Source organism: Electrophorus electricus, chromosome 26 (assembly GCF_041902795.1).
Source record: "Electrophorus electricus isolate QZ-2024a chromosome 26, ASM4190279v1, whole genome shotgun sequence".
Taxonomy (NCBI): Eukaryota; Metazoa; Chordata; class Actinopteri; order Gymnotiformes; family Gymnotidae; genus Electrophorus; species Electrophorus electricus.
Window position 1 is genome coordinate 11855877 of NC_137522.1, and position 26624 is coordinate 11882500.

General features: G+C 43.9%; 2 protein-coding genes across 8 annotated transcripts in view; one reads left to right on the plus strand and one right to left on the minus strand.

Moving 5' to 3' along the window:
• Positions 1-145: 145 nt before the first annotated feature.
• stil (STIL centriolar assembly protein) lies at positions 146-10029 on the minus strand. 2 transcript variants are annotated; one of them, XM_081708624.1, is made up of 18 exons: positions 9740-10029; positions 9296-9400; positions 9098-9205; positions 8900-9015; positions 8615-8796; positions 7799-8052; positions 7468-7551; positions 6800-6886; positions 6298-6442; positions 5811-5920; positions 5458-5587; positions 4337-5338; positions 3457-3607; positions 3153-3351; positions 2247-2394; positions 1848-2125; positions 776-1578; positions 146-238 (listed from the first exon to the last, which is right to left on the minus strand). In XM_081708624.1, exons 2-17 carry the CDS (start codon positions 9379-9381, stop codon positions 825-827), a joined length of 3834 nt encoding a protein of 1277 aa, XP_081564750.1. In that variant the 5' UTR covers positions 9382-9400; positions 9740-10029; the 3' UTR covers positions 146-238; positions 776-824. The 2 variants fall into 2 exon arrangements, with proteins under 2 accessions (XP_081564750.1, XP_026861325.2); XM_027005524.3 differs by lacking the exon at positions 146-238 and having other exon boundaries at positions 245-1578.
• A 1659-nt stretch (positions 10030-11688) lies between these two features.
• The window catches only part of eps15l1a (epidermal growth factor receptor pathway substrate 15-like 1a), a 21160-nt gene continuing 6224 nt past the window's right edge, over positions 11689-26624 (plus strand). The window contains exons 1-24 of one of the 6 annotated variants that reach the window (XM_035523327.2): positions 11689-11777; positions 12991-13032; positions 13481-13570; positions 13761-13808; positions 13921-14016; positions 14168-14227; positions 14331-14456; positions 14549-14608; positions 14834-15076; positions 16216-16373; positions 16856-17006; positions 17367-17429; positions 18126-18211; positions 19129-19201; positions 19679-19840; positions 20286-20483; positions 20848-21012; positions 21322-21427; positions 21660-21710; positions 22573-22709; positions 22816-22876; positions 23911-23996; positions 24427-24520; positions 26343-26539. In XM_035523327.2, the coding sequence (XP_035379220.1) occupies positions 11751-11777; positions 12991-13032; positions 13481-13570; positions 13761-13808; positions 13921-14016; positions 14168-14227; positions 14331-14456; positions 14549-14608; positions 14834-15076; positions 16216-16373; positions 16856-17006; positions 17367-17429; positions 18126-18211; positions 19129-19201; positions 19679-19840; positions 20286-20483; positions 20848-21012; positions 21322-21427; positions 21660-21710; positions 22573-22709; positions 22816-22876; positions 23911-23996; positions 24427-24520; positions 26343-26539 (2580 nt within the window). In that variant the 5' untranslated portion in view covers positions 11689-11750. Of the gene's footprint in view, positions 11778-12990; positions 13033-13052; positions 13192-13480; positions 13571-13760; positions 13809-13920; positions 14017-14167; positions 14228-14330; positions 14457-14548; positions 14609-14833; positions 15077-16215; positions 16374-16855; positions 17007-17366; positions 17430-18125; positions 18212-19128; positions 19202-19678; positions 19841-20285; positions 20484-20847; positions 21013-21321; positions 21428-21659; positions 21797-22572; positions 22710-22815; positions 22877-23910; positions 23997-24426; positions 24521-26342; positions 26540-26624 lie in introns of those variants that run through there. The other 5 variants (XM_035523329.2, XM_035523328.2, XM_035523330.2 and 2 more) reach the window with 5 other exon arrangements.

Consider the following 26624-nt stretch of genomic DNA (forward strand, 5'->3'; position numbering starts at 1 on the left):
CTCTGAGCGCAGACAGCGCACATGCGCAGTACAGAATAACACTGTTGAGCCATATAGACCCTCCCGGTTTGTTTAACAAAAAATTCAGATGGTAGATTTAACAAAAATATACATAATCCACAGGTTTGCCCACCACGAAATATTTATTACACACTGCCTCGTGGGAGATCATGTAACAGCACAAAATTGAACCCAAATAGATATACACGTTATATAAATAGCTGTCCAAATGATTCATCTGCGAGAAAAAAAGAGAAAAAAAAACATTTTTGCACTTCGTAGCAGACACAAAAGGCAAAACTACATAGATGTGAGCTAAAAACGACTTCACACTTCCTGAACATTCTTTAAACATCCTCTGACATATTTTGGTAGTTTCAAAAATGACTGGAAACACCATTTCCAATCAGCACGTAAATGTCCTAAATTGTGCCTTAAATAAGAAATATTTTTAACACTTAAAAAGGATAAAAAACACATGGGTCCAACTGTACAAGAGAAACGTATTTAATGGCTACAGAAAATGCATTAACACCAAACACGTGGAAGCAAGGACTGACATTTAAAATTGGAAAAAAAAAACCTCTGCAAAGCAGATAAAGGCACAGTACTAAATGTACATTGTACATTTATACATGCTGGTAAAAGCTGTTCTGACTTTAAACACAGAACAGTATAACAGATAAACAATGACAAATGACCACATAAATTTAATACACATTTTTGCTATTTAAAGTTTTGTTCAAGTAATAAGAAAAGAAGAATGTAATGTTACCTGAATCCATTTGAAATGTGCCATTCAGCCACTTAATCCTTCTCTAAAGCTAAAAAAGTTTAGGGAGCTGCCTTAACCTGCTGAGATCCAGAAAATTCCCAACAGAGCCCTGAGCTTCCGGCAGTGCTGAGTGTTCCTGGCTCTCGGACAGAGAAGACCTCTGCTGTGGAAGGATACATTTTACACTGTTCTCCTTGTCTGCACTTGCTGCACCTTTAGACAAAAGCTGCATTTTGGGACGCAAGTCTCGGATTAACTGGCTTTGGGAATTTTGAGGTGGTGCACGGAGCAGGGCAATGGCTTCCGGCTGCTTGTTAGTTATGGGTTTCAGAATAAAACCAGTTACATTTTCCCTCTCATGCCTACCATTTCCTGAATTGTCAAATGGCAGTGAGCACCCAAGAGCAGAATCTGCCTGCACATTTTGCACTGGAGTCTTCTCACCACTGTCATCCTCCTCCTCTTCCTCGCTGTGGTTTCCCCCCTCCATCAGCCCATATCTCCTCATGTACATACAAGTGGCTAAAGACATGTTACTGGGGGACATCAAGCTCAGGCTGGCAGTAGTCTTGTCCGGCGGAGTCCTTCCAAAGAGCAAGGCGCTCGGGTTTGACCGTGCCCCAGGCGACTGGCCTCCCAGCGAGAGCCTGGACAGCTGAGAGTCACTTAGGTACTTCAGGGCGATGGCGTTGGCCTCCAGGCTCAGATCCGCCCCACCGCTCAGCCCCCACATGCTGGTCCCGACTGGCTCGGAAAGAGCCAGCCTGGGAATGACCGCTTCAGGATTTATGCAAGCCAACGTGCTGGACACAAAACAAAAACAGCAACAAAAAAACAAAAACAAAAACAAAACACACACACAGGATGTGTTAAAATTGGGGACTTTACGAAAAAAAGCATGCAAGCATTTCTCACAGGTGTGTAAAAGAGGTCTTCAATTTTAAGGAGATTGCAAGTGAAAAGTACGCAAAGATCAGCAAGCTAGGTGAGGCACAGAGCAACACTGAATGTGTAATTTTTCTCAGGATCTCGATCTGCAGGTGAGCAGAGGCCAAAGCCCTGCTTCATGTACCTGGTGCTCTCCACCGTGGAGCGGCTGGCCTTGACCGACTGCGAGTCGAGTTCTACAGTCACCCCGAGCTGGTGCAGCTGTTTCAGGGTGGCGCTGAACACCTGATCCTGTTCTGACAGAGCAACCGTCTTTTCTGGGCTACGACCCTTGGGTTTGGGCTTGGGCTCGTTTGGTGGAGAAGCCTTCTGCGATGGGCTGCGTCTGAGACAGGGGTTGTACACATCTTCTTCCACCTTGTTTTCAGTCACAGAATCCTGGAGACGATTTTTTACTTGACCCTGTGGAGTGAATCAAGTGTTGTAAAGTGTACTTTTTTGAGAAATTAAAATACAGGTTCAGACACTAAGGTTTATAATGGCATTTCCGAACTTAAAAAAAAAAAAAAAAAGAGAACCTTACCAATAATTCCTGGTAAAATCTCTGTTCATGTACTTCTCTGTCACCAGAGATGTGCTCTGTGTCCAGAGAATGAGAGCTGTAATTAATGCTTGCACTGTCCCCTAATACAAGACTCTGAAAAGATGGCACTCTTACATTTGATGGGAAGCTGGAAAAGATACAAAAAGTAAGCAGTTACTGCATTTATTACCTAATTTTCCCTCTTGGAAATCATCAGTTTAAGCACCAGTATTTTAATACAATATTACACAAAGGCTTCAAGCCAGTCATTTCACAAACTTGGAAATCATAGGTGAAATTTGGGTACTCTTGCAAATCACTATAACTGTATTCTTTAGTCATTCGAGCCACTCCCACCAGAATAAAGGGGTTTGGGTAGTGCGTTTAGAAGCTGGAAAGGTGGAGATATCTTGGTATTGTTTCACTGGAATGACCATGAACTCTTTATGAGTTCTTTATTTCAAGATTAATGCATTTAAGAACAGTGATTGACTTCACGTTCACTCTTTCTGAAAAAATAAATTCAGCAGTTTTTTTGTCATCTGCCTCATCTTTTTGTGCTTTTCAGTGTGTTTGCTTCTCACAGAATGGAAAAAGTAGATAACCAATCTACTTTTTTCCATTCTCTGAAAAGCAAGAACACTACCGCTAGCCTTCATTTACACATTCTGTAGCTAGCTAACCTCTAGGCTATGACTCAAGTTTTACCTAATAAAGTTATTATGTCTTGTTTCAAAGAGAACATTTTTGTACTAGGCTACCAAATCTTTTTGCAATTCAGAGATCTATGCATACAGCAGCCCACAAGCCACACCGTAAAGAGCAGTGACTGCAACTTATATCGTGATGGCTAAATATAGCCATCAGACACGGAATCGCTCATCCTAAAAGCCCATGAGACCGTACTTGTCTTGTGGTGACGTTGTGGAGTGGAGAGGCGTTCCAGGGCTCCGCACTTCTCCAGAGTCATTCACCTCCTCAGAGTTAAGTCCTGTGCAGGCTATGCTATGATCTGACGTCTGCCACTGAGCCTCAGGGGGACTCTCGAGAGGCTGGCTGTGGTCTGAGGGGTTGTGACCAGGGCAACTCCAGAACAAACTGGCACCTGTGTGAACATTTGCGCTGGTTAAGCTCTCTGGTCATTGTGTAGCCTGGAGTGAACGATGTACAACAATATGCTGAGGGAGGTGTGAAGCTTTTTTTCTGGCACCTGTTCCTACAGCGATGCTGACACTGGTCTTCTTCTGGGATTCAGAAAACGCAGACGTCTGAATGGCCTGCTCCTGCTGCCCCTGGTGCTCCTTTGTTGATGCATGCGATGGCTCAGAGACCTTGCTCTGTGCATCAAGCAGTTTCTGGATCTAAGGGTCAAAGGGTTTCAAAAAAAACAACCACCTCTTCAATTCAAACGTTCTGCAGTTGATGGAAACACATTCAGAGTAGAAGTGATGATCGTCATAAGGAAACTATAAGGACTGATCATCTTCTCACTAGGTAACTAACACACAAACAACTGCCTGAAAGAAGTTCCTGTATATTTTTGCCCCATATTAACCTTCATTGTTACATCTCTGTGACTTTCTAGAGCTTTTTTGACTTTATGCAGGTGAGAATGTTAAATATAGCTTTCCATACAGTCAGTGGTGGATATGCAATTTGCACACAAAAGGTTTTCTGGATAGTACCAGTAACTTGTCTAAGGTACAACATGTGGACAGTCAACACAATTAAGCAAAAAGTAAGTTATGAAAACCATCTCTCACCAGAGCAACCTACTATTCCCACTTTCTTACACACATGTAAGATCACTTGACCTCGGAAAGTTTATTTTATATTCCAAAAACATCCCAACATAAGGCCACAGGAATTTAAGCCTAAACATACACCCTTTCCCAGTCACGTAAATATTACCACTCACCACTGTGTCTCTTAAGAATAACTTTACCATATAACCTATATACTGGTGTTTAGGGGAGCTCCTCCATTCTGTCAGCCCCCATACCCTCCCACCCCCTTTTGTTGTGATGGTGGGTCTTCTAGGGTGTACATTTGTACTGCTGTGTTTAGACTCATACTGACATTTTACAAACCTGCGCCTGAAGGAGCTTCAGCTGCCGATCCTGGTCCCTTAGCATCCGGTAGGCATCGGTAGGAAGAAGTGCCATGGCACCATCTACTGGGGTAACTGCAACACAGCCAGGCTGGCCAGTACAGCCAGACTGCATTTGGCAGCACTGAGCTTGGCAGAGCGGTGCCGCCAGCTCCAACGGTCCACCGCAGGGGCCGGCCGCGTTGCAGACAGGGCTCTGAGCAGGGGATCCGTGGCAGCTCCGTGAGTGGCTCGTGGGAGAGAGGCGACAGTCTCCATGGGGGCTACCTTCAGCGGGGCAGTGGACCGCGTTGCTACAGGCCACGTGTGCAGGGACGGGGTGCGCTGGAGTCCCTTGCCAGGTGTTGCTTTGGTACGCAGGCGCATGTCCATGGTGGGCCGCACAGCAGCTGCAGGGTGTAAAGGCAGGGTTGGAGGCAGGTGTGCTGTGGAAGAGTCTGTGCTGAGGAGGATGCGGCGCAGGGGTCTGGTCTGCCATGACTGCGTCTCTTCTGGTGCTGCCGTGGCTCAATGCTGGAGGTCTGGAGGGGGAGGACTGATGAGGGTGGGGCATGCTTGCAGAACCCTGTCCAGGAATCTGCATGCGCTGATGGAAAGAGCCGTTCAATGAAGAGCCAGCCTTGGGCGAGGAGGACGATGACGAAGACGATGAGGCTGAGATGCTGTTTCTGACCTTCGGACCCATGGAGGGAACGGACTTCCTACTCAGTGAGGATTTGGGCATTTGGTGCACTGCGGGGGTCTGTGCTCTGCTAGCCTTTGGCTGGGACAGCACTGGGGTCAGAGGTTTCCTGATGGCGGGAGGTCCAGGTCCTGGTGAGTTTGCTCCAGGGAGGGAATGATGGCTACCACTTCTGCGCTGAGCATTTGATTGGGTCGGATGAAGGAGGGCGGGGTCATGGAACTGCACTACCTTAGCATCAAGGAAGCTGCCATCCAACACCATAGAGAGTTCAGGCACAGAGGGCTCAACCTGTCTCATCTGGGTGGGGGATAAATAAATTCCATTACATTTAAGCACAAAGCAATTGCTAGATTCCTTGGAGTTTTAAATTGAGTTTAAGAATAACAGTGATGGATACAGTCTGTGAGCTGCCGGACCTGCTGGCTGACGGGGTGTGGGTTAGGAGAAGGCCGTGGAGAAAGGTCCTCATCTTCTACTCCTGAGTCATGATCACTGATGGACAATTTGTTCTGCCCTGTGGCTGATTGCTCAGCAGCTCCATCATGCCTAAACAAAAAAGTTCCACTAAGTTAATAGTTGGCAATTCTATGACCATTCTATGGCCTGCTCCTGGGGAGTCCACGCACTGTACAGTTTTCACACTATAATACACTGGACTCAGCTGGTACATCAGAAACCAGAAAACAATAACATGCACAGTTGAGAGGCACTGTCCAAAGTTATTTATATACAGCAACTATAGGTTTTATACAATTCAGATTGACTCTACCTTGATAATGCTGAACAAGACAGTGCCTCTTTGAAGAGTTCAGCCTCCTGACTCTGGCTATCAGCAGAGAGTTCAAACAGCAGGGCTTTTCCTTCCGCCGGCTCCACGTTCTGCACGCACAAACACACACCAGTGCGTTTATGTCTTCAGAAGTATCAATTACCATTAAATAATCCTGAAACCCTTGGCCACTTAATTTAATAAACTCAGGACCTATAAAACATTTAATCTCTGCACCCCATCATCATAGGTCACTAACTTGCTGTTTTCCTTCAAGGGTCATTATACCAAAGACATATTTAGGGAGGGAGAGAGAGAGAGAGAGAGAGAGAGAGAGAATTACATTCCGCCATGTATTCAATTTGTTCATTTAATTATGTACTCATTTAACAGGGAAGCAAATGAGATCAATCAGGCAGCACAATGGGATCAGACACTTTAATGTCAAAGCCTTATACCCTGATGTCAAGGGCCAATGTCAACAAACCTTGTAAAGAGTGAGCGATTCTGTGCTGACAAGAAGCCGAAAGCTCTCCATTGAGTCGCTGTGCAGCTTACACTGGTAGAACTCAGGTTCTCGGTGGGTGAGTGAGTACAAAATCACCAGAAATGTGTTGCCATCAGACAACACTCTGAAAGACACACAAGATTCACCATGACCTTGGCAGAAGGTGCATTTTTTGGAGAATTGCAGAACATTCATATTTAAACTAGGCTTTCACTAGGCACTTCATGATTCATTTAAGCATTTTTGAACACAATCTAATCTCAGTTTTGTAGCACTATGTTCTAGAGAATCTAGATTTTGTTCTTCACTCAACACTTCCGTGGTGAAAAGAAATAAAGTTGACAAAAGAAAACAATAAGCATGTTTTAGAAGCTCCTAAAAACAGAAATATTGGTCTTCAAAAGACATCTTATGTTCTAACAATTGTGCAGCTAAGCAGCTGGGCCAACAGGCAGGACAGACAGATGGGTGCGGCACTCACCTGTCCTGGAAGGAGGAGCCATGCATGTACCGAAGACACCACGCCCACACCACAGGATTATGTACATGGGTGACGCCACTGAGCCATCTGTCACAAAAGAGCAGTTAACTCCAACAACCTTCACTAACCACCCGCTTAACTGTTACACATCTCCTGGGAGACATCTGATAAAGGTACAATTAATGGAGATTGAATTACAGTACAACACAATGTGCTTAATGGTGGCTAAAACTAGTAAGTAAATGTTTAAACAGACATGTGAACTAGTCAAATCTGACTCCTAAAATGACTGATGTAGCCAAGATAACACATACAGCAGCCTAGACTCCAGCTGGAAACACCAGCAAGTGACTGCACATTTGTTTGTTTGCAGTAAGCTATGGGGGAGGCTTAGCAATTACAGGTTTTAACATAATACAGGAGACTAGCAGGGGCATTACAGCATGTGTCACCATAAGGATGGGCAGGGCACACTGAAAAATGCTGACTGGTAAACCGCAAGAAAAACCTCCAATGAGAATCGCCAAGTTTATAGACCTGCTTCTTCGATACAAGGACAGTTAGTTTTTCTTCAGTTTGACAGGTGGTCATCATGTCTGGGTTAGTTAAATGATGAGGTGAGAAACATTGATATGCTTCAAGTATTCCACAGGACCGAAGCTACTTACACTCCTATGAGAGGGAGACTGTAAACTTTGGGGTCTGACTCCAATATGAGGAGAACTTTGCGGGTTTGGTCCATAGTCAAAAACCTGGATAGGCAGACACAAAGCTAATGTGACATCGAATAATAATAATAATAATAATAATAAAACATACTAAATATAAAAGATTATATTCACAAACAGAATTCAAGTTTTAGCTTATGCCATTTATTAACATTGTGAACTTTTTCATCTTGTATTCAAATGCATAACAGAATTAAATAGCTTGCATCTTCCAAAATGCTGTTCCTGTTCTTAAACATTCAGCTTGAAGGGCATGTAGCTGGGGCCTCACCCTCTCTTCCTCCCGGTGGACTGCAGAGGCTGGCCCATGCTGGCCAGACTGCTCAGGTTCCTGGCCAGCGCAGTTGGGATGATGGGCACTGCCCGCACAGGGACAGCCTCTAGGGCGGTGGCCGGCGTCACGGCTGCCCAACGCAGCCCGAAGCTCAGCCTATCCATGACCTCCGAGCAGCTGATCTGAACCCGCAGGCTCAGGAGCTTAGCCATCTCCAGCGTCTCTCTGCTGCTGCAGCAGTGCTGGAGCAACTGCAAATAAAAGACAGGAGAGTTTGGTCTATTAAAAAGGCACTACAACGCACAGAGACATGGAAAGCATGGGCCCCGTTTGCCAGGTGACAGTATCACACACTGTTCTTTACAAGATAAGTCACTTCTTTTTTTATTCTGTCATTGTTTTTTTTCTTTGTAGTTTCTTTATGTACACAGGCATGTCAATAATACAAGGAAACATGATCTTACATGTTTTCTTTTTAAAAAAAGATGCATGTGCAACTCACGGCTTAGAAAGACACACTAAATACACTTGGCATTTAACCAGCTTGACTGAAGAACAGCCAATGCCGTTCAGGCAATAATTGCGGTAATTGAGGTAAGACCACGATTTGGGCATCTGTCAGAGACAAGCTGTAGCAACTGGCAGAGGAAGGGGCCGACTCCCATCATAACACACAGCATCGTCCCAGCAACAGGAGGCAAGAGCTTCTCAAACAGATGTTCAGTCTTTAACATATGCTACCTACAGGCACTTTTTCAAACCCACTCATTACTCACATTGAATGATGGAAATGGTGGGATTTAGAGCAGTCACCTTAAACGAGATTTCATAGTCAGCTGCAGAATACACAGCGCTGTCAGTAACATGCTGGGCTTCAAACATGCAAGGTACTAGAATGTCCCCGGGGAGCAAAGCAGTTGGTGCTTTCCCAGGACAACCGGGCTGCACTCTGCCAGGGTCGAATCGATCCAGCATTAGAGTCACCCCTTCCTCATCTACAAGACAAAAAAAAAAAAGCAGTCATGGCTGTGTTGGATGAGAACACCTACCAGACAGCAGAACTTAAGCTGTATGAGGCTGTGAATGAATCAGACCTACCACTATCCACAGCCAATGTCCCAATTAGAAAACATGAAAAACGAGGCTGGTTACTCTGTTTAGCATGGCGGTGGGCCAAACGTAATGCTTTCTCCAGAAGCAGCAGTCTGGGGTTTCTGAAATATGTCGAAATGCACAAGCTCAGGAGGGTAAAATGTAAAACATGCAAATACAGGAAATAAATCAATTAAAACTTACCTATAGAATGTAAGGTGGAGATTGACAAGATCACCAACAGGAGTAGGGTCCCAGAGATGCAATTTAGACTTAGGAAATGTCAGAGGACTAATAACGTTCTCTGGTAGCCTTTAAAAAACAAAATGAAAACGTCATTAGAGCTTGGTGTATGGTAGATCCACGCATGGCACCACAAAAACTGGAAGACAGTTGCAATACCTGATATTTTGCACGGTATCTGGTCTGCACACAGCTTCAAATACATGGGAAGGCAACCCCCGTAAATTCACCTTAACCCGATTCATTCTTCAGTGGCACATGTAACTAGGTAATAGAAAAATGCAAAATTGTAATTAGCCTCTTAGCTAGCTAGCGTGGCTATCATATCTGAAACATAGAAAACAATTGTCAAAAATATATCAAGCCTATTGGATATTACTAAGTCGTTAGCTGGCTAGCTAGCTAGCGACCCACCCAACCTACAGTGCATGAGGATTCAACTACTAGCTAGCGAGCTTGGCAGTTAGCCAGACAGCTAGCACAACACGCTAGCTAAACTAGCTAGCCAGCTAGCAAGTCGGCTACTTAGAACATAGGCCGAACAATTTACATCTTGCAGAATGCATTTGGCAATATACCGACTAGTGTGTAATCTCATCATACCCGTTTTCAGCAAGCTTTGGTCAAATTAAGTTTTCGCATTTTCGTCGTAGCAGTGATGCGCCGCTCCCCCCAAGGTGGCTCGCTGGCTAGTGCATAGGCACAAGATATGCCAGCTTATGTGGCGTGAATTCTCAAATAACGTTGTTTAACTTCCAACAACGAGCGGTAGAGTACGCGGTAAAAAAAAATCAGGTCTGACGAATTAGTTAATGGTTCACTACACTCGTTAGTAACTTCGTATCCAGGCAAGTGCGAAACGTCTTGTTAAAAAACAAAACAAACGCATTCATCAAGATAACTCAAAAGTAAATTGTGGCGCTGTTTCCAAGCTCCAATGGCGGGGCAATACGCTTAACCAATAGAATTACACCAGTCTGAAGCTCGACCAATCAGAGCTTGGCAACGTAGCCCGCCTCTCTCTTGATCTGTTTTAAATGGTCTGTGCGAGGGGCTTTAGGCGCTTCAGCTTTCACGAGCTTTTCATGCTAAATCGCCTCGTTGTTTACAAGGGTTTGTAGTTTCTTTTAAGCTTAACATACAGAACGGAAATTGCAATACCGTTTTCAACCAAAATATTATAAGGCCATTGATTACACCTATCTACAATCTGCAATTAAACTGCTCAATTCAATTAAAGTCGTATTTAACAGGGCTCAGAAATATTACACAATAAAGCCAAGTTGTCTGTAAAGTTGTTTAACATTTGCACTACAGCTAGCCATATACATACGTCTTGTTTTTTCTACATTTATTTTTACACTTTCTACTTATTTATCTTTGGTTTCATATTATAGATTACATTCTCAGCTATTTGTTTATTTTATACATTTATATAATATATTATATACATATTATGCACTATAGTCTGGAAGACTAGCAAAGCAGGAATTTAATTGTATGGTGTGACTGCCTGTTTTACTGTGCATATGACAATAATATCTTGAATTTAATTAGTGGCAATATACAACAGTAATTAAAATAAGAGTAATAAACTGCATTGCATGAATATTGCAAAGCTGTTATGAACCACTGAAAATAAAAGCAAGGTGGCTAAAAGATGTGTAAAGTGCAATGGCAAAGGACATATTTCAACCCAATATAGTTATGCATAGCCAGCAAAGTAACACATGCATACAAACACATTTATCCCCTGATGTCATTCAGCAGAATATAGAACATGAACATTTGCTTCACTACAGTGTAGACTGCCTGATTCACTTCACATCAAGAACTAACCAGATGTTTTCTTTGCATATTATTTTGCATTGCTAAGTATTTATTGGGATGTGTGTGCTTGTTTCTAAACTGCCTGGTTATAAATTAATATATATTTTCTGAAGTGTTCAAGTAAACCATGAAAGAACACACTGAAAATCAATGTCAGTATGAATTCCCCTTTTCTAAATCAATTAATTTCTAAATCATTGGAATTCCAACTGGGAATATCCTTAGGGTAGTAATTACCATCTTGAGAAAAAGGCTTTCAGTGTTATTATTGTTTCAAGTATTTAATCCATACCCCAAGTACATATCAGCAACTTACATATTACATATTTGCCAGTTCATTAATGGCCCAAACCTTTCATTAACCAACCTTAATTAGCTTTCCTCACACTGTGTTTATAATGCCTCAAAACTGTGTGCAATAATCAACGTGAATTGAACCAAATTTTATTCTGCAGTTTGCACTGTACTGCTATTATTCATATGAAAGCCAGGGCAAATAGCTGAAGAAATATTTTTACAATCATTTATTTCTCTCAGGACATGAAGGTCTATAAATACATATAATTCATAATAAACCTAGCCTTTCTCCTAATAATAAATATGATATATCAAATGGCCTACTTTTGCAACCGCGTAACTTGATAGTGTTACTTATGATTAATGCAAATCCGATGTACAGTTGAAACAACGCATGCCCAATGTGGGGCGTCCGTCCAAGCAATGGGAACTATATGAATAGCTGGCAACCTGGCACACACCCGCCGTTCCCAGAGCAACAGGGAAAATGGCAGCCCTCACGACCCTCACTCAGGTAAGAATCGTTTAAACATCAGTTCATCTTGATAAATTCGATTTATTACAGTGCTTTGCAAAGGTGGCGATTAATGTACCACGCTCACACATCTATTAGCAAAGGGGATGTTTACGGTATTTAAATGCTTAAATATTATAGCTAGCTAGCCGGCAAGCTAACCAGTAATCGAACAGAACAAGCTTATTAGCGTTAGCTGAGTAGCTAACCGGATGTCACTCAATTCAAGGAGGACTAGCTAAAATAGCTGGCCTGCTGGATACACTATTGTAGCTAGCTAAATGCTTTGTAAAATTACACAACTTTAGACACTTATGGGCCAATGCAATTTAGCTCTTAAACAGCATCCACGAAATGTAGCTATACTGTTCATTGCAAGGATAAGCCATGTGCATTTGAGGTCTTAGCTAGGTTAGCTAACTAGGTTAGTTAATAACTAACTAGGATAGTTAGCTACATGCCCAGCCAAACTGCGCGTAACAGTAACTAAATATAGATAGATATGTAGCTAGCCAACTTATTTAGCTACGGTGCATATAAATGTTATAGATGCTGGTACCGTTAGCCAGCTACAATAATATAGCAACCAATAATTTTGTAGGCAATCACATGCTAACTGCCCGTTACATTTTCCGTGGAGCTCGTTCACGTAAATCGGACCCAGTCTTCTCGTAGCTCACTCCCTAATTTGATATATCAAAGTACTTAAGCAAATGTTGGACCATCTGGGGCAAGTAAATACAGACTTCCCGAAGATCAGTTATTTTTATGGCTTATTATTTGGCTAGCTAACAGAATTTCCCTAATAAACTAGCTAGCTAATGATATAATTAATAGTAAGAATTAGTTAGCATCCTCTAGCTTTTAATGGTCGAACATCACTTCTGTTTGTGTCTTGTTTGTTAGCTAACTGGTTTACACAGCATCAGTATTCCGGCCACGAATGTCAGCTGTCGTTAGCTAGCTGGCTAGCCCCGTCTCTGTCTTTAAATATCAGTCCTGAATATTCAGATATTCATATTATCTTTAACTTGGCAGTTGTCTAATCAGAAAACCTGATGTTTGTGTGAGCTCAAATCAGCAAAACCAACAAAAACCGCAACCCCTTTATCGTTACCAGCATCTAGCCTGTAGTCAGCCAGCTGGTTGTTTTCATTCCAGAGCTTGAGCTAGACTGTCACGTAGTTCTGAAAGAAGTTGTCTTTCTTTTCAGTTGTCGAGTGGGAACCCACTGTTTGAAAGTTTCTACCGACAGGTAAGGTCTAATTCAGGCACGAAAAACGAGACTAATTTTTGGTACTTTCAAGTGTCGAACGCACGCAGGTATGGAGCTTGAGAAACCATCTGAACACATTTTAGGGTTTGTCCAGCTACAGGGCAGTGGATTCAGCTATTGATGGGTTTTATAAATCTGGTATGTTGATTCAGGGAAAATACAGACCTGTACTCCAATATTTGAGATATTAAGGTGTGTACTGACAAAGAATGTTTCCCTATAGTGAAAAACATTTGCATAATTTACTGATATTATGCAAATGTTTTTCACTATAGAGAAACATTGTTTGTTGAAGTCCTAATGTTATTTTTAAAACATGTTTATATTCTACAACAGCAGGTTCTTTATGCTATGTAATGTTGCCTTAATGCAAGCCTCTGGTCAGGTAGGTCTCAGTAGCATTGTGATGTTCTGTTTGCTTTCAAAGGTGGACCCAGGAAATACTGGGAGAGTTGGACCTACAGAGGCTGCCTTATTCCTAAAGAAATCAGGCCTACCTGACATCACTCTGGGAAAAGTTAGTTTTTGAGAAGGCTCCTGAATCCTATCCATGAATTCAAAATATTGATAAATTGTAAATCCCATAACATTAAGGATATTGGCCTTTTTTCTTTTCAAGTTGTCTATATATGTTTTACACATTAGTTCATTTTTCCTTTTATTATTAAATCTTTCAAATATATTTTTGGTTTGCGTTCTTTCTACAGATCTGGGACCTAGCTGATCCAGAAGGAAAAGGATTCTTGGACAAACAGGTAAAGCAGCTTTTTGTCCTTTCTTGCAAGTGTTCCTCTCTATAAGAGAAATCCTCTTTTGGTTGACTTCGCAGTTTCTGATTTCAATTCCTTGGTCTGTTTATTTGAACAGGGATTTTACGTTGCTCTGCGGCTTGTGGCCTGTGCACAGAGTGGTCAGGATGTCTCCATTGCAAGTTTAAACCTCACTGTGCCCCCTCCCAAATTCGTAAGTCTTTAATATTGCAGGAGAGAATGTATCATGATGGCTGTTCGTATCGTTGTTTTACATTTTATAGTATAAACCTTTCATATCTCTGTAGTTCTATGGAGCAAAACCTAATATGTGAAAATGTTTTATTTATTTTTTTAAATCACAGAAGGATCCTAGTAGCCCATCATTAAGTGGCACATCAGGTGACAGTCACTGGGCAGTTAGGGTAAGTCCATGGATCTTTGAAGTTCAGAAAGCTTTGAGTGTCTTAAACAGTTTTCGCTCTTCCTTGATTTAATTGTTTCTCATTTTATTTTTGTTGTTTTCAGCCTGAGGAGAAGAGCAAGTTTGATTGTATTTTTGAAAGTCTTACTCCAGTGAATGGATTACTCTCTGGTGAAAAGGTCAAACCAGTTCTTATGAACTCCAAGCTACCTGTGGATGTTTTAGGAAAGGTAAATTGAAAATCTTCTCTTTTCTGTACCTTTCATAAGAGTTGTTTTTTAATTTTCATTTGGTGTGAATCAAATCACCCTGATTTCATCAGGTTTGGGATCTGAGTGATATAGATAAAGATGGACACTTGGACAAAGATGAGTTTGCAGTGGTGAGATTTCAAATTTCCACTTGTTTTCATTTCATACATGTAATCAGTGTAAGCTTTGACCAGTTCGTTCAGTTTAGTCACTTTATACAACCAGTAAATAAGTGTTAAAATACACTAATAGAATTTCCTAACAGTGTTCCCTTGTATACTACCATTAAAAAAAATCAATCCATAAATGTTCTGTTTGGAAAGTTGTGAATAGCTTTAATTTCCTTTGTGCTCCAGGCCATGCACCTGGTGTACCGGGCCCTGGAGAAGGAGCCAGTTCCCTCTGTCCTTGCCTCCTCTCTAATCCCTCCATCCAAAAGGAAGAAGTCTGCAGGCCCATTACCTGGCATGGCTCCTGTATTGCCTGGCAGCCCTCCACCTCCAAAGGACAGTCTGCGCTCCACGCCCTCCCACGGCAGCATGAATTCTCTCAACAGTGCTGGGAGCCTGTCGCCCAAACACACCCTCAAATCCACACAGGTACGGAGCCCTTAGGGCCTGATGGGTGGGTGGTTGGTTGGTTGGTTGGTTAAAGGTAGGCACATGGTTCCACTAAACCAGTTTCTTAGTGACCTATTTATCTCTGACAAGGTTTTGCATATGCACTAATGTGCCAAAGTCATGGGACAGGAACTAGTATTGTGTATGGCCCCTTCTAGCCCAGTGAAGTTCAGAATCATGATGTGGCATTGATTTCACACATGGATGGAAGATCTCTGGAGGGATGGTTAGACATGCTGTCTGGGTAGCTACCCATAGCTCCATGGTATTTGTAGGTGCAGGATTTGGGTGTGAACGGACCTCTTTACCACATCCCATAAAAGCTTAATTGGGCTCATGTCGGATGAACACGCAAGCCACACCATTCGTCAGAACTCTCCAGATTCCTTCTGGAGTCAATTCTGGACAACTTGGTCCTGATTGGCATGGTGCACTATCCTGCTGGAATATCCCTTCATTGTGGGGGAACATGAAGTGCGGAAAATGGCCACCAAGCAGTGAAGCATAGCAGGCACCGGTCAATGAGATGTTTTGGCAGAGCGGTGGACCCAACCCATTCTGTGAGAACACATCCCTCACCAGTATGGAACCACCAACAAGCCTGCACAGTGCCTTGTTGACAACTGGGGTCCATGGCTTCATGGGGTCTACACCATATATGAACCCTACCATCAACCCGAAACAAATCGGTATGGTGACTTGTCGACCCATGCTGCACGTTGCCATATTGCCTCTAGGGTCCAGTTAGCAGTCTTCCAAGCGCAGGTGAGGCACTGTGTCTGGTGTCGTGGTGTTAATGGAGGCACTCTGGTGGGTCTTCTGCTATGAGCATGCTAGCCAGTGTTCAGCATCACTCACAAGATATACACGTGTGTGCGTTACTGAGTTGTCCCCTGAGGTAATGTCACTTCATAATCAATTTACCTAGTGCGATGACTTTGGGCACATCGGTGCACCTGTTTAATGGTGAGCCATTCTATTAAATCTCGTTAGAACAGAGTGCTTTTAGATGTTTAGTATTTATTTAGGTACAGCCTTTTTATAAAGTGTAGAGTGGAGTCATTCCAACAGTTCATGAGTTTCCTGAACCGTTTTCCTTTTTAACACGTTGTCATTAGCACTCTGTGAACTGGGTGGTGCCAGCAGCAGACAGAGGGCGCTACGATGACATCTTCCTGAAAACAGATGCAGACCTCGATGGCTTTGTCAGTGGCCAAGAAGTGAAGGAAATATTCATGCAGTCTGGCCTTCCCCAGAGCATTCTAGCGCACATATGGTGAGACATGGTGTGCTGCTTTTTTTTTTTTTTTTTTTTTTTTTTTTTTTTTAATAATATATGAGTGATCCTTGCTTTTCATATTCTCAATTTGAATATCTTACCACAACCCACAAACCAGCAGTACCTGCTATAGGGTGCATTACCTGTAATGAGCCATACACCACTCTACTTGGTAGAGAGTGTTAACCAGTCTCACTGTGCACCCTTGCTAAATCAGTGTCTTGCTAGCGGTAATAATTTGGTCGACCTACAGATTAAAATGACTGAATCTATATGCAGTGCATACATATTCTGCAAGGTGAATTGAAACGGATACATTACTTATCATACTGGTTCATTCATTTATCGCCCAAAAACATCTAGCCGGCAGTGTCCGTGGGGTCAGAGCACCTACAGGCTGTTTCGAGTAAAGACTTCCTTAATAAAGCAGGCTGCGTGGCCGTGTCTAACGTGGTGCCTGTGACTTCCCGTCTGCGCAGGGCTTTGGCGGACACACGGCAGATAGGCAAGCTAACCCGGGAACAGTTTGCCCTGGCCATGCACCTCATCCAGCAGAAAGTGAGCAAAGGCATGGACCCTCCGCAGGCCCTCACCCCAGACATGATCCCGCCGTCCGAGCGGGGCACTCCCGTGAGTACTGGCACCGTGAGGACCACCACGCTCGTGTTCGCTGGCATTGGTTAACCATGTGAACGGGTCCGTTTCTCCCTGCTTCATTTTGGGCTTCGTGGCCTTGTCTGTCTGAGACAAAAATATGATGGTATGGCAAGAGCCGGGGTTCTAAACACAAGTGAACATAGTTGGGTTTAGTATTGCAGAATGCAGTGAATTTCAATAACTTGCCGGCGAGTCAGATGTGTTAAAGCGGAATGAACTTCAGGAACTTCATACCACTGGCCTAAGCTGCTTAAAGGGAAGTGTGTGTATAATTATACCATACTGGTGGTGTGGCTTGCCACAACCATGACTATTGTTTTTCCTTTCTAACAGAGTCTGTCTGGGTACATGACGCCTGTGGGGTCAGAGATGGCCGCCCTGACGGAGATGCGCAGGGTGAGGACAGCCTCTGAGTGCATGGACACTTTCTCCTTCACCATGACTTCTCCTCTCTCCTTCTTTCATTCTGAATCATTTAATTAGCTAAATGCAAATATAAATAGATTTAGAGCATATTTTCTTATTTGTAAGCCAGACAGACTTAAGGCTGCTGGTTGAGTTCTGGCTAGTTGGTGCTGCTGTTATGGGACTGTTGAGACTGCACAGAACAGGTTTGTTTTATTGGGTTGTTCTGGTGTTTTCCAGCACTAAGGCTTCAAATGATAGAAATGCAGCAGTTCAAACTTCTAAATACATGCGCAACGTGCAGGACGCTGGTAACCTCATCCAAGACTGCTCTTCTCCATGTTTAATGCTGCTGATGTTTCTTGCTTATATCAAGTTTCAAGTTTGGTTTTATTATATCAGGCAATAGTGTACAAGTTTGGGGTATGTAAAACAAACAAAAAAAACAGCAGATTAATTTGGTGGCCTGTTGAAGGCTGCGTTGTGCTGGGAAGCGTTTGAGAGTCCAGTGGGTGCTGTGGTTTGTGACGTGCAGTGCCTTCCCAGTGTGTGGAACTTGGAGGTGATGCTCGAGCACCTCCTATATTCTTCTGTTGTGGTGGTTTCCTGTGTTGTGTGGTGCCATGATGTTCTGTGTCTGGTGGGGGAAGTACAACTAAGTGTGTGTGTTTGTTGTCTGACCTGCAGGACAGCTCCAGTTCTGTGGGGTCTGGAGAGTTTACTGGGATCAAGGAACTGGATGATATCAGTCAGGAAATCGCTCAGCTCCAGAGGTGGGTGTGTGTGTGTGTGTGTGTGTGTGTGTGTGTGTGTGTGTGTGTGTGTGTGTGTGTGTGTGTGTGTGTGTGTGTGTGTGTGTGTGTGTGTGTGTGTGTGTGTGTGTGTGTGTGTGTGTGTGTGTGTGTGTGTGTGTGTGTGTGTGTGTGTGTGTGGCATTCAGTTCAAAATGTACCTGTAGTTTCTAGATTGTGTGTAGCACAAAGCAAGGAACAGTTTCTTCAGCAGGGTCATCTCCGCCTTGAGTTGTTTCAGACTGCTTAACGTTTAATTATATGTCAGCTTTTGTGTACCTCTGCCATTTTTTTTTTAACCCCTGTGGATGCTGTCTTCATTAAGAAGTTTTTATTTTTTTTTATTTTTTATTTTTTTTAAAAAGCAAGCAAGCCAACAACCAAAAACCCAACAGTTCATACTTCCTCCTGCCATCTCCAGGGTTTTCAGTTTGCAGTTTAGCTTCACCCTCCTCATGCCTACAGTGAAAGTGTCCTTGTCGACACGCTTGCTTTGTAGATATGTTTGGACATAAAAGAAAGGCACGCTTCAAAGGCAGCAGGACAGGTAAAGCAGCACGCACGTCCCCGGTGCTGAATGAGTTCCACGTACCCACCTGGTCACCCCATAAACTCAGCCAACTTCACCGCCCAACAATACCCCCCGTGCCCACCTCCTTAACGTCTGCATTTTATGAATTCTTTCTGTTCTTGCCACTTGCTCTTCCTGATGCCCCAGCATGCTTGCTTTCACACACTGGGATACACTCAGGTATAAAACTCAGCACTTGGTTGTGGTGGCTGTCGCGCTTGCTTGTGATGCCTGTTTAACTGACTGGGCCCAATTTTATGCACATTGTCTGATGCCAAGATTCTCTTCTGTTTTCTGTCTCTCCGTGTTGTCGGTCTATGGCTGTCAGGGAGAAATACACGCTGGAGCAGGACATTAGGGAAGCAGAGGAGTCCATCAGACATAAAACCACTGAGGTTCAGGTAACACGGCTTACAAACATATAGCACTTCTAACTGCCAGCGTAATCATCAGACTGGATTCTGTCCGTTTTTCCACTAATGTTCTCTTGGATGGTGAGACTGAACAATTGAGTTCAAGTGTGTGCAGAATATCAACCTCAATACCGTGATATTTACATCCATATCAGATTAGATCCCAGGCTTTTCCATGCGGAATCTTCCCGTTACATCCATTAGGTATAAAAACCCCTCAAAATACAGGTAACATACCCCACTTTTAACCTGCCAGAATATGCAGACCAAGGACAAATGGTTCCAGTGTTAATTTACTTTGACTTAATTATACTAGTCCTGTGCAAGATTGTAGGCGTTAGCCAATCATGAAGACGGTAATGACGTGTGTTACTAATAAAAATCTACACAGAGGTCATCAGCTGGTAATGTGAGATTGATGGTAACCATTTTACTGTAATGGTCGCTGCTTGTTTGGATGTCTAGGAGATGCAGAATGATCTGGACCGAGAGACGTGCAGCCTGCAGGAGCTGGAGGCCCAGAAGCAAGACGCCCAAGACCGCCTGGATGAGATGGACCAACAGAAGGCCAAGTTGGAGGACATGCTGAATGAAGTGCGGCAGAAATGTCAGGAGGAGTCCCAGATGGTGAGCTCAACCTTACCACCCATTTTATATATATAATAGAATATATAATAACAACTTTTTGTGTACAGTAAAAGTGCCACAGCTTTGTGGAATCTCATGAGTAGAACATTTTCAGGCAGAAGACACGGATTTGGAATGAAGTATTTCATTGTCATATTGTTGCTGTATATTGGAACCCAGCACAAAATTTAACTTTGTGCTCTTTCCTTGGTTTCACTTTGGGATTATTTTTGTTCTTGTCAGCAGTTCCAGGGTTGACTTTAAGTAAACTGCAACACATTTAAAAACATCAAGAACAAAATGTGCTGTTAAAGTCAAAAGTACGATAAATATGAGCAAAAGAAAATATGCCAGAAATGCACTTAAATTTTCAGAAATGTTAATCTTGCGTTTGGTGTTGTAAAGGCCAATGTTGGTTATCCGAGCCGTTGGCGTCGGTGTTCAGATCTCGTCCTTGCAGACCCAGATCCATTCTCAGGAGTCTGATCTGCTGAACCAGGAGGAGGAGCTGAGCCGGGCCAAAGCGGATCTGAGCCGCCTGCAGCAGGAGGAGAGCCAGCTGGAGCAGAGCCTTCAGGCGGGCAAGATCCAGCTGGAGACCATCATCAAGTCCCTCAAGGCCACGCAGGACGAGATCAACCAGGTAGTGCACACTTACTACCAGGCGTACAAGTCTAGACAGCCAAGTAGTTATTAAAAGAAAACAAAAACAAAAAAAAAACATTCACACAAAAAGAGGGTGCTACTTCCACTGCACCATTGTTGGATCAAATGTTGGTGGTTGAGAGGTATGTCCTGTGTGGACTTGAATGGAGTCCACTGGAGGGCGCTGCAGTTGAATGATGTATGTGTAGGTCTCCCAACGTAGTGCAGGTTCCAAAACGATGTACACAAATCAGTGGCACTCGCGGGTCACTGTAATCAAATGCCTCAATTGGACAGCCCGGCACCCATTTAAGGAAGCACACAACCCAGCCGCCATTGACTGCCTTGCCTTTGTGCTGCAGGCTCGCAGCAAGCTATCCCAGATCCAAGACAACCAGCACGAGATGAGCAAAAGCATCGAGCAGTACAGCAGCGCGCTGAACGGCACGCACGGCGGCAGCATGACCAACCTGGCCGACATGAGCGAGGGCTTCCCCGAGAAGGAGAATGGAGGCTTCGGGGCGATGGTGAGACCAGCCTGCCATACAGTAGCACATTACATACACCCAGAGTTTGAAGGAATCCATCCCCACACATACACAAATAATGTCTTGGATGTGGTTAAATGTCTTTTTAGTCGTCATGTGTTACTGAATTTGTTGTAGAAAGGAGTAAATATTAGTAAGTAATGAGTATGAGTTTTGGGTTACAAAGTTACTTTGCAGTGCTGTTCTAAGTTCTTGCCTTATTAGCAAGTTAACTTCTGTGTTCGAGAGCAAACTCGGTCCCAGATCAGTTATACAAAGGTGGTTAACAGAATGGTGTTCTCTCCCTAGGAGGACCCTTTCAAAGTGAAGAGCAACGTGTTCAACAACACCTCCCAGGAGATGCCCACGGACCCCTTTCAGTCAGAAGACCCTTTTAAAACCGACCCTTTCAAAGGTTGAGCTCATGCTCTCCCTCCCTCTGTGTCAGGCCTTGGGATGTTTGTTAAAGACTAAAATCCCTCCTCCTGTGTTGGACCATGTCCTCTCCATCCCTTAGCCGCATGGGCAGTTGTCAGAGCAGAACATGGCTGTGTTTTTGTCACTGAGAGGTCAAGAAAGGGTGTGATATATGGTCTGGTTTGTGGTGATGACCAAGTCTCTTTCTCCCCCCCCCCCCCCCCCCATAGGCGATCCTTTCCAAAACGACCCCTTTGCCAAGCAGCCTCCTACAGCCACAGGTATCTGTGCAGTCACAGTGCACCAGAGATGCTGTTTTGAAATGTGACGATGACCTGCATTCTTCAAGGCCTTCAGGAGAGCTGAGGTCTGGGGACCCTGATATTTGCATGGACCGTGGCATTGTGTTCAGTTAGCTGGCACACTTCTCTCTTTCTAATATGTAACTTTCAGTTCTCCAACTCTCATGCTAAATCGGGGTCATTTTGAAAGCGTAATATGTAGCAATGTTGTAATAAATGCATGAGTGAAGATGGCACACGAGTTGCAGCTTCGGTGGGGCCCCGTTTATGTGAACGCAGAGACCAAAGTCAACATTTGCTAATGCGTTTGCGTTATTCCATTCAGTGCGCGTTTTTGGCATTACGATGACTCGCAGTTGGGAGACACGTTTTTGCTCAATGGCAAATTGGCAGGGACCATGAGTTTGTGTTTAGTCACATGATGCTTTGAAAGCACACCCAGCACGCTCGCTTTCAGAGTGGAAGACTAATTTTCTGAAAGGCCGGAGCAGGGGAAGAAGGCAGCGGTGCCTTTAGGCCGTTTCCAACGCAAGGGCAAGGCGAAACGCTGCCCAGTTCTCCCCATCACCGCATTACGTTTGAAGGATATTAGCGGGCAGTTTGGGAGATTGGTGGAATGTCTGCGGACGTGCCGCCAGCGTTCGGGAGCGCTTCTCCAAGCTGCTGTCGCCCCAGAGTGTCACGGCCAGTTATACAGCAAGAAAGGCAGTTTGTTTAGGCGTCCATGTGTGGCGCAGAATGAGAAGGACCTTGAATGGGAACTTGTGATATAGAGGGCAGTGGGGAGAGAAGGCTGTAGCTCTGTGTCCTCTCAGACGGTTGCCGCCGTCTCCTCTTGCAGATCCGTTTGGGGGCGATCCTTTCAAAGAGGCAGACCCCTTCAAGACCACGTCGGAGGACTTCTTCAAGAGGCCGGCCAAGGCCGATCCCTTCATCAGCTCCGACCCTTTCAGTAAAAGTGCCACTCTCCCTTCAAAGGTAAAGAAACGCTCAGAGGTCGAGGCAAACTCGCCCATGTCATCGGACTAAACGCAGAACAGAGTGCATCCAATTAACCACCATCCCTGCATTTCCCCCTTTGCAGACTCATCATTTTTCAAGCAATGACCCTTTCACTTCCACCAGCCCCAAACCAAAAGGCTCAGGTATGGCTCTCCCCACTGCTGACTCATCTCAACCCCTGTACCTGCCCGTGGCGCACAGCACATTCAGATCGCTTTCTTTCTGCTCTGATGTTTTGTGCTGGTCCAGCATAACCGTGCTTGGGCTTCACGTTTAACTCCGCGAAAATAAAAGCACAGCGAGATCGAGAGATCAGCGTGCTCCATGAACCAAGGGCCCGAGAGGTTCCTGCGGTGAGAAGCTGCATGCAGGCGGGGGGCCACTTTCACACTTTATGCCCTAGAGTGATTTTTGGCCTCGCTGGAGGCCTACGAGAAGGTGACGAGTAAGTGTTTCGGCTGCAGAGGTGTGAAGAAGCTGTTAAGAGAGTTCCCATGCTTGGCATCCTGGCCATCCACGTGCACGTCCTCTGCCAGTCTGCAAGGATGTGACATTCCTCTGCTCTTTCAGTAAACAGCTTCTGTTTGTGTGTTTGTGTGTGTTTTTTTTCCTCTTTTTTCAAACCTCGGGTATGATGCCAGGAAGTGCTTGGTTCTTTCTTTTTTTTTTTTTTTTTTTTTCTCTCTCTTCTACTTGTGGTGGTTTGGGGGGGGTAGAGAAAACAACCTCTGTACAATTGAAGATGAATGCTGTTCAAATGTCTGAAGTACAAGCAGAAAGTTTGCTCACTAGTGAGCATTAAACCATAGTCTTAAGATATGATATGATATATTTTGAATACATCATGTCCATAATGCTAACTGAAACCTAAATTATACAGATATTCACCAAATGGAAAATTATTTCTACAAGAAAAAGTATACTTAGTGTTCTCTAAGTTTGATGTGTCCACATCATTTGCTAGGGCTGGTTTCCTTGACATGGATTAAGCCTAGAATTTGACTAAATCGCAGTGCAAGTAATTTTCTTTAGTCTAATAAATTTTATCTGTGTCTATGAAACCTGGCCGTGTTTTTTTTCTGATTGTAATCCACAAATGTTCTGTGGGGCACAATGTTGTCTAGATGATTCAGAAATGATTTTGCCTGTGTCATTAAAGCCATCCGGGTCTTTGCAGATCCCTTCGGGACTCTGGATCCCTTTGGGAGCAGCGCATTTGGCGGCGGCAGCAGTGGCTTTGCTGACTTCAGCCAGATGTCAAAGGTGCGAGCCCCATGCCGCCCTCCTGGTGTCCATACGACTTTGAACACAGCTTCATTCCAATAACCTGTCACTTCTATTCAGTTTGTTTCAGTTGCGTCAGCTGGACGCTGTTGTGTGGGGCTTTGTTTTACATTAAGCACAAATATTTTTGAAATTAGAATTTTAAGAATTTTAAAAGCAGATCGTCACCGCTAGCTGAAAAAAGGGGGAAACATGAAGGGTGGTGCCTCCTGTCTTCCTGAGCATGATTTAATCTGTGCCTAATAGCAAAGTTGAATCTTTTAAATTTATTTATTTATTTAAAAAAAAAAGTTATGTGATTTCTGATCCATACTGTTTTGTACGGTTTTAGATGTTTTCTGTTTCACCCTCTCTCAAGCATGTTGCGCAGTACAGTTAATCTCCTTTTCTTTTGTGTGTTTTCGAGCAGCAAAGCTTCTCAGACGACCCCTTCAGCCGAAAGCAGGACACCCCTGCTCTCCCTCCCAAGAAAAGTGTACCACCACGCCCCAAGCCGCCCAGTGGTAAGTTGAAACCGCGCTGCTTTTAGAATTGGCAGCATAGCTCGTGTGTTGTTCCTTTTCCTTTCAGTGAAACGGTAGTAGTTTCTTTTCCACTCTATTTGTTGTCTCTGCCCATGGTTTCACATGCTCTTTGAATAAACACATGCATCAAAAGGAAATAATGATTGTTCATGGTGATGTATATCAGGCACTTAAAACTTTCTAGAGGAAAACAGGAAATCAAGATGAGATATACTGTTGTTTTCACATTTTCTTAGCTGTGTTTTAAAAAAAAATTTGTTTGGCAGATTGGTGTCTAGTTTGAGGTACTTTCATTTAGGTGTTCGTACATAACGCTTGCCTGATACTACGCATCTCTTAGTGATTGAACTGTTGTTTCTTAGTGCAGAGATAGGAAGCTTCATCTGTAAAATCTGCTATTTATTGTACAATCAGTGTAGTTCACTCAGGCAGCATTCAGTTCTGTGTAAAAGCTGGAGAAACTAGCTATGGTGTTCTGGATGTGTTTTAATATAAGAGGTTGGAACCGGCGGGTTAGCTGATATATTAAGGGGGCCATGACAACATCTTCAGTGCTTCCATCATCTGTGGTTAGCTGCACTGCCAGCATTGTGTGTTCATCTCCACACCCTTCCCCACTTCCTGTGTGTGTGTGTGTGTGTGTGTGTGTGTGTGTGTGTTCTACACTCGCACTTTGGTGAGCGAGATGACTGCCATCAACTCTCTCACAGTTCTTAATGCACAGTGTACCCCACTGTGGCCCACTTCCTCTGAACGTGGACTTTCGAATACCAAAATCTTGTTTATGACGCCCGAGCAGAAGCAGGCACAGGCCTGATTTGAGTCCCTCCACGTGCAACAGTTTTGGATTTGATGTCCCGGCTCTTGCACTGCAGTTACCACATCGTGTGGAGGAGCGTGCGCCGTAAGAGCACCATAACGCGCCACTCGGTGCCAAGCGCTCTGCACGCAGCCCTTCGCTATCTGGCCGTGAATGGAGAGTTGCTAAATGCTTGTTTTTTCCTTGCTAGAAGCTGGTAGGGTGGAGCTCCATATTGTGGTTTGCTATTCCGTTTACTGAAAGAGAGAAACTGATTGCTGGTCTAGTATAAATAACAGCCCAGTTGACATTGCGGTTAACACCTTTAGGGGAACCAATAACCAGTTAAAGTTCTCACGAGTAGCAATATGCCAATCGTTGCATGCCAGAAAGGTGTTACACGTAAGCGGTTTTTTTTTTTTTTGGTTTTTTTTGCTGTCTTTTGTCTTGTCATTAGATTGTGTTGATCTTGCTACCTTCCCACTGGGCTTTAGTGTTGTTATCCCACACAACCTTGCGGAATATGGTTGTTTTGCAGCACTGAAGCTCTTTCCCGTGGCAGTTTGGGTGGCAATGGTGCACCACACAAATGTAACTGAAACAACTGTGGTTTTTCTGGCTAATCTGAGGAGAGCTAGGGTTAGTCACACAGCTGGCACGGGTTGGTAATGTAAAACAGGCATGTTCTTGAAGAGTTCATTTGGATGATGGTTTCTTCTTCTTCTTCTTCTTCTTCTTCTTCTTTGGGGCAAGTGCAGAAGGTCACACGTTTTGTAATGGAAAAGTCTACCATGAGTAAAAGCAAACTTGCTCCCAGAGCAGGGTGTGGTCCAGATTTTATTTACTTGCACATAGTGAGAGAGAGGAAATGTGAGCAAAGTGCAACCACTGCATTACCTGTACGGTTCATCACGACTCTTACAATGCTTGCAAAAAAATTCTCACACAAAAATGGCCATCACAGGTAAATGAAACAGGTGTTTTATTTCTGAACTCTTCCAGGTAAAAGCACCCCGACTAACTCGCCTGGATCAGCCAAGCCGAGCGATCCCTTCCAGCCCTTCGGCTCTGACGCTAACGACCTGTTTGAGAGTAAAAAGGGGCTCGGGGACCCGTTTAGTGGCAAAGACCCCTTTGCTCCGGCCGCTTCAAGTAAAGCCTCTAAAGACTCTTCATTGGGTTTTGCAGATTTCAGCTCTGTAAGTTGAGCTTAGTGATGCTACTTCTCTTGTCCGGTCCACCTTTTTTTTTTCTTCTGTTTTTCCTTTGCTCTCTGCTTCTTAG

Excerpts from the sequence above, each read along its gene's own strand:
- stil (XM_081708624.1), bottom strand. The coding sequence starts at position 9,381 with ATGAATCGGGTTAAGGTGAATTTACGGGGGTTGCCTTCCCATGTATTT. Across the intron at positions 6,887-7,467 it reads AGTCTCCCTCTCATAGGAGT|ATGGCTCAGTGGCGTCACCC; the intron begins GTAAGTAGCTTC and ends CTTTTGTGACAG. Across the intron at positions 5,921-6,297 it reads AATCGCTCACTCTTTACAAG|AACGTGGAGCCGGCGGAAGG; the intron begins GTTTGTTGACAT and ends TTGTGCGTGCAG.